Here is a 7,645-nt window from a genome sequence, read left to right on the forward strand (position 1 = left end):
ATGGACAATATGATAAGATTACATAAAGAACATACCCCTTGGATGCTGCTGCAGTAACAAAGATTGGCTCTATAGGGGTATCACATGATACAACAATGTTCATCCCTTTGTTTTTGGGTCTGAATGTTCAATTACTATGGTGTGCTACAACCAAGCCGCCTAGTATTGCAAGTGCAATTTCATGTAATTCTCCAGTCCATCTTATTCTAATGGTATGTTCGTCGGGTTAAAACCGATCGTTTTGATAATCTGGATCAAGAAGTAAAAAACAAGTGGCAGATTGGGTTAGATCAGTTGGGTTAAAACCGATCGTTTTGATAATCCGGATCAAGAAGTGAAAAACAGGTGGCAGATTGGGTTAGATCAGTTGGTCAAAATAAATTGTCCTCCTTGCACTCAAATTCAAATTCGTCTCACTGCAGATTAGAATAACACTAGATCGTAAAAAATCCGTCAAAAAAGTCCAGAAGGTGGGACAAAACACCTCAGTCCACCTTATTATTCCAATTGAAATCCCCCATTTTTTTCTATTGATTTGTAAATATTATCCTCGCCCTTACTCGACTTTGCCGCCCATATCCTGCTTAAGAACAAAAAGATAGTCCATATACTCATATTTATCAAATGGACACAATGGCTTTTTCAGTCCCCTTCACCTCTGCCCATCACATTCCGTGTTGATTCGAAACCAATCACGCACTGCAGGCGTTTCAATTTTCTAACATAAAATGCGTAATTGACTTCAAAACGTCATTACCCTAATTGACTTCAGAAAACGACAACAAAGGATCAATCAATAAAGCAACATCTCTTGCTTTCATTCCCAAATTCACATACAATTCAATTCACAATTTCACATACCATGTTGCTCACAGTCATATATTTTGTCCTGTTCGTTCTTACATCTGCGAAATGCTGTTTGGGTGCTGGAATCAGTTCCGACATCGGGTGCTTGCAAACAGAAAAAACCGCCCTGCTTCAGTTCAAACAAGGCCTCATCGACAAGTCCAACGTTCTTGCTTCTTGGAAAACTGGCAGAGATTGTTGCGAGTGGAGAGGAATCACTTGCAACAACGAAACAGGTCATGTCATCACACTAGATCTCTCTTACAATTATTCTGATATTTCTCATGTTGGAACTCCCCTAAGTGGTGTGATTGCTCCTTCTCTACTTGAATTGCCATATCTAACTAACTTGGACCTCAGTTTCAATAATTTCCAAGGACAAATTCCCAAGTTCATCGGTTCTTTGAGTCGATTGGAACAACTCAAACTAGCAGGTGCTAATCTTAGCGGACCAATTCCTCCCCAACTCGGAAATCTCTCTAGTTTGTATACTCTTGATCTTGCATTGAACTATGTCACATTTGAAAATCTCGAGTGGTTATCTCATCTTTCTTCTTTGAGGTACTTGAATATGTTGTATCTTAATTTTTCCGAGGTTGTAAATTGGCCAGAATCTATAAGCAAACTCCCTTCACTTGTTGAGCTTCATTTATCTTCGTGTAATCTTCCCAATGTCGAACTGAGTTCGCTTTCTTTTGTCAATTCTTCAAACTCTCTTCAAGTCCTTGAACTCTCGTATAATATTCTTGATCTTTCAATATTTTATTGGATGGCCAATGTCAGCACCAACCTTGTTCACATTGGTTTAGTTGATGATCGGTTGCAAGGTCCCTTCCCAGATGTTTTTGCAAACATGGTTTCTCTCGTGTCTCTTGATCTCACCGATAACAAACTTGAAGGCGGGATACCAAAATCCTTTCAAAACCTTTGCAGCTTAGAGTCGTTGAATTTAATGGGAAATACACTTTCCGACAGACTTGAAGACTCTATCGAAAACTTGTCTTGTGCTCAAGACACCCTCGAGTTCTTGTCTTTAAGTTGGAACCCATTTTCGGGTTCATTTCCTGACAACCTTGCAAGATTTTCATCCTTGAAAGTATTGTACATTGAGGGCACCAACGTAAGTGGATCTCTTCCAAAAAGTTTTCAGCCACTCTCCCAGCTAAGATACTTGAGCCTATCAAGAAACAAGTTCACCGGATCACTGCCTGATTTTACAGGTCTTTCGTTGTTAAGGCAGTTATATATCTCCCAAAATCAACTCAACGGATCTCTACCTGAGAGTATCGGCCAACTTTCCAGCCTCGAAGATTTGGATCTTTCTTGGAATTCTTTAAGTGGTGTCATAACTGAAGTGCACTTCTCCAATCTCTCCCGTTTAAACTTCTTGGAATTTTCCCATAATCCTTTGTCTTTCAACTTTAGCTCGGATTGGAATCCGCCTTTCCAAATCAAAAGTCTAGGATTGTCCTCTTGCAAGGTTGGCCCTGCTTTTCCGAAATGGATTCAAACTCAGAAAAAACTTACTTCACTTTACATGGCTGATGCTGAGATTTCGGATTCTATACCTGATACGTTTTGGGATCTGTCTTCCAGCTTCGTCGAGTTAAACCTATCAACGAACCAAATCCATGGAAAGTTACCAAATTTGTCTACAAAAAACTGCACCTTCTTTTCTTTTGACTTGTCATCTAATCTCTTGGACGGCCCACTTCCGCCGTTTCCTTCAAGTGTAGCCGACCTGCGTCTCTCCCAAAACATGTTTTCGGGACCCTTATCTTCCTTTTGTAAAACAGAAGCTCCAAACTTGTTTAATCTTGACCTTTCCGACAATCAGCTATCCGGCGAACTTCCTACTTGTTGGATGCAGTTTCGAAGTTTGTTCGTCTTGAACATGGCTAAGAACAATCTCTCCGGGAAAATTCCAAGCTCATTAGGCTACTTAAAATATGTTGTATTGTTACGCTTACAGGATAACAAACTTTCCGGAGAATTGCCATCTTTGGAGAACTGTACAGAATTAAGAGTTCTTGACCTCGGTGACAATAAGCTATCTGGAATGATACCGACATGGATAGGCCCGAGCCTAACAAAGTTGCTGGTTCTTCGCTTAAAGTCGAATGGGTTTTATGGAAGCATACCTTTAAGTCTATGTAGTCTTCTTGCGCTTCATGTTTTGGACTTCTCCAAGAACAATCTATCCGGAGCCTTGCCCCATTGCCTCACTAACATAACAGCTTTGTCCTCGATGTCCCCTGATGTGGAGGACAACATCATTGTTGGGTTTGTGCAACTGACATGGAAAGGAATACAGATTGAGTTCGGGGAAAATCTTAAGCTTTTGAGAAGCATTGACATTTCGAGCAACAACTTAAGCGGAGACATTCCAGAAAGTGTAACAAGTTTGCCGAAGTTGATTTCTCTGAACCTGTCAAGAAACAGTTTTACTGGGGTGCTTCCTAACAACTTTGGTCAGCTGGAGATGTTAGAATCGCTTGATTTGTCACGAAACCAGATATCTGGTAGCATTCCTCTGAGTTTTTCGAGCTTACATTATCTTAGTGTCCTGGACTTGTCATACAACAACTTATCAGGTAGAATTCCGCTAAGTACTCAACTTCAAAGTTTTAATGCTTCTCAATTTACGGGAAATCTTGGACTTTGCGGACAACCGCTCACACCAGAATGCCCGGGAGATGCAACAACGGAAGATCCTGCAGTCCCTAATGGCAGTGGAAGTGACCAGACCAAACAAGATGATGATGGTCTCATAAGCTTTGGATTTTATGTTAGCTTGGCGCTTGGATTTATCATAGGATTCTGGAGTGTTTGTGGTACTTTAGTTCTTAAGACATCTTGGAGGTACGCCTATTTCCGGTTCTTTGATGATATAAAAGCTCGGATTATGTGAAGACCCGTTGCCTGTGAAGGCAAAGCTGCAGGGGAGATTTCAAAGGTAAACGGTAAAGCTCTACTCTCCTAAATTGTTATATAATTCCGAACTCCGCCCGTTAAACTCTGTTGTTCTTTCCGAGTTTAATGAGAGATTTCGATAGAAGACTGCCGAAGCATTATTTTTAAGCTTTTTATTTATTTACCTTCAATCATAAGACACTTTTTGTTGACTTTGTAGATGTGGAACCACAAGGATCATCTCGTGTGCGCCCTGCGACCTCTAATTGAAGGAATAAAAGTCGACAAGTAATATCGTAGGTCTCGTTGGGGTAAAAACGTACTCCAAAATTTAAATTTCGAGTGGCTCAACTTTCGTTCATTTAGATTTAATGTAATATCGGAATTGTTTTTTTATTTCTCTTTTATTCTGATGCAATGTGATATAAAATGTCATCAACTATGATGCTTGTTTGTCTAAAGGGTTACGTATATTGGGTTGCTGTGTCATGCTGTGATCTGATTTTCAATCGAATCGGATCTTCCCATACCATTTTTTTTTTCTTATTCGGATTCGGAATTTCAGATTCTAATTGGTCGAAATATTTTGGAATGTTTTGGCTCGGAATCAGATATTCCTATCCAAGTTGCACCCTAGCTGTAATAACCCGTCCCGACAATTACGTAGGAAAATAGGTATTTTTGTATTTTCACTAAGTTTGGGGGATACGTTCCTTTTTAAAATTGTTTTTGAACCTTAATTGGTGAGCCCAAGGGGGCCCACCCCCTGTTTTGTCCCCCGGTTCTTTCCCTTTCCCTTCTTTTCTTTTCTTTTCTGAAAAGTCTCTCTCTTCTCCCTCACTCTCTTCCCGTGCTCTCTCTCCTTTCTCCTCCTCTCGGTGCTCCTTCCTCCGACAAGAACACACACACACACACCCATGCCCACACCTATAACTCTTTTCTAACCCCGTAGTTGTGTTTTGGACGTCAAACCACGAAGAAATCACCTCGGAGACATTTCCCAGTTTTCCGGCGAGCACCGCCCCTTTCGAGGCAATTTCCGGCCAAACCACGGCGAGTTGGCCGGCGTGCGAGGTATCAATCTCTTCGTCTCGCTGAGTACTACAACTTTCCTTTTTGTTTTACTTAATTTCATTGAGTATTGAAGAAGTTATGCTCATTTGAATCTTACCCAGTTCCGGCGGACACCCGTGGCTTCAAGGCTGTTTTCCGGCCAACTCCGACCGCGATGACGGGAACCAAGGGTATATTTCGATTCCTTACCTTCGGGGCTTCAATTTGGTATATTGAATGACATGTTTTGGTTGAGTTGTGAGCTCCAACGGAGCTTGGGAACTTTCCGGCCGAACTCCGGTGGTCTTCTCCGGGCACCCAGGCCTTCGGGCCATTTCTGTTTCCCCGCGGGCCTTAGGCCTGACTTGGGTCTTCGGCCCAATACCCTTACCCTTTCCTTTTTTTATTTTTAGTTATTTCATTTTAAAAACCCAAAAGGCCTTAGGGCCTTGGTTGCAGCCCAAACCCATTTCCCCTTTTAACCCAAACCCATTTTCTGTTAGCCCAAAACCCAAAACCCAACAACCTAAGCCCAAAACCCTAACCCAAAACCCGTTTGACCCGTTGACCCAAACCCTGACCCGTTGACCCGAACCTGGACCCGGTCTGACCGTTGACCCGGTCAACGGTCAGCGTTGACTTTGACCGGTCAACGGTCAACGTTGACTTTGACCGTTGACTTTTTGGGTTTTCGTGCGGGACCCCTCCTAGGCTAATTTCGACGTTCTGAACCCGTTTCCGATGTTCGTTTTCCCAAATTCAATCGTTTGAGTAGAGTTTGACTAAATGTACCCTTTATGTGCTTAGGGGCGATTATCTGTGGCAATTCCTTCTTCGCTAGATGGCGTGGCTTTTCGACAGCGAAGTACTGTGAGTGGACCCCTTCTGAAAATGCATGTTTTAATGGTAGAATTGCATACACAGAAAAGCATGACTTTACGATTATGTTTTATGAACGTTTTACGAGATAACATGCTTACTGAGGCTAGTTTGAATTATTACTATTTTTCCTATAACCCATGTTCTTATAGCATATCTGATGGATGACGATATGATATTTAGAACATGTTTAGAACACCTCTTTATAGTATAGATGATGGATGACTTTATACTATGAAGTTGATTTTCAATATATGTATGTTCACTGGTTTTGTACTTACCTGGTGGTCCTTTCCGCTACGGGACGTAGGGATAGATCCGGTCCGTCCCGGGCGACGGTTTGGTGTTGGCATAGGGCCTGGAGTGTGTTTTCCTCTGACTGTCTGCTCAGAGACGGGGAGCCGGCAAGGGGCCTGAAGTGCATTTTCCTCTGACTGTGTGCTCAGAGACGGGGAGCCGGCATGGGGCCTGAAGTGTTATATTGGACATTCACTAGTGATTATTATTGTTTATGCGATTGATGATTTGAGATCTTGCACGACATGCTAGGTTTCGGAAAACCTATGTTTATCATCATACATTTGTGTTTTCATAAAACCTGGGGGTTAGTATGTTGATAACTATTTTATTATTTATATATCAACTTGGTTCACTCATGTTTGTTTTGCGCCCCCTTCAGGACTTAGAATCGAGGCATACAATCCCGACGTCCAGGCACTTACGCATCGGCATCTTCGAGTCCTCTCGGTGTAGGACCCACTCCTTTGTTTCATTCAATTTTATATTATTTTCTTTTAATATTCTAGATTAGTGGTGTGCTCTGAACACGGTCCTTATTTGCATATTAATTATTCTTTTATATTTATAAACCTTATATATCCCTTGTTTTTAGCTTTTGCACTCAATAAATGGCTTTCGTCACCTTCGGGTGTCGGCCAGCACGTGCCTATCCTGGTATTTGGGGAATATCGGGGTCGGGGCGTGTCAGATTTGTATCAGAGCGTGGTTTTGTTCAGAGCATACTTAGGAGATTCTGTTACTGTAGTAATGTGTTTGTCATGACATCATTTGGATGTCACGACTTCCGAATTTGGTGTCATTCGGCATAGTTGTGCAAACCTTTCTCTGTTTGAATTTTCACCTTCTGGTTGAAATACAAGAATTCGTGTCGGGATTATGCCTCAGTAGTGATGAAGTGGATTGTTGGATGACTTTCGACATCGGATCGATACTCTACATCGTGCATTCCCTGGGAATTTTGGACATAATTGGTTTTACCTAGGAGTGTTGGGAAACAGAAAAACCCTAAGTGAGTTGAAATTGGAAGATATGAAACGGTTTTGTACTCTACGACGTGCATTCTCAGGGAATGGCGGGCACAGTTAGTGTTACTTGGAAGCGACGTGTTCTAGAAATTCTAGTTTGAGGAAGTCTGGTCGAGACCAGCTGTAGATACGAAATGGTGACATCACTCTGTGACATGCGTTCCCTAGGAATGGCGGGCAGAGTCATATTGCAGTGGCAACTACTTGAAATATTCGAAGTGCGTGTTTGAGAAAGCAAGCGCTAGTGGTGACGACGATTAGTAAGTGGTAGTTGGCAGGAGCAAATCAATGTTCTCAGGCTCATTACCACTGCAGAAACTCGTGTGAATCGGTAGAATGAATCTTCGATGATTGTTCTATCAGTAACCTCTTTGCTTACCTCAACGGCGAAGTCAAGTTCCTTAACCTTTGACCGTTAGCTCTACACCAAATTCTTCGGGCGTTGACTTCATTTAAATTAGATAATTTCTTAAGTGACTCTTCGGTAGCAGACGTTATTCCCACCAATTTTCCAAAAGGAGTTGCAATTCTTTTTGTTGTTGTAGTTGGATTTGGTTGATGAAGATCCATACTTGTTTGGATAAACAGACTTCTTGAACTTCACCTGGATTTGGCACTAGACGGTAAGT

The 7,645-nt window shown here is 41.9% G+C and overlaps 1 protein-coding gene across 1 annotated transcript; it reads left to right on the forward strand.

Annotated features, from left to right (window-relative positions):
* The first annotated feature begins 862 nt into the window (after positions 1-862).
* LOC137719604 (receptor-like protein EIX2) lies at positions 863-3,793 on the forward strand. The gene has a single exon (XM_068458637.1). The coding sequence runs from the start codon at positions 863-865 to the stop codon at positions 3,755-3,757; it is 2,895 nt and encodes a 964-aa protein (XP_068314738.1). The 3' UTR covers positions 3,758-3,793.
* Positions 3,794-7,645: the final 3,852 nt, after the last annotated feature.

This window comes from Pyrus communis, chromosome 16, assembly GCF_963583255.1.
Source record: "Pyrus communis chromosome 16, drPyrComm1.1, whole genome shotgun sequence".
NCBI lineage: Eukaryota > Viridiplantae > Streptophyta > Magnoliopsida > Rosales > Rosaceae > Pyrus > Pyrus communis.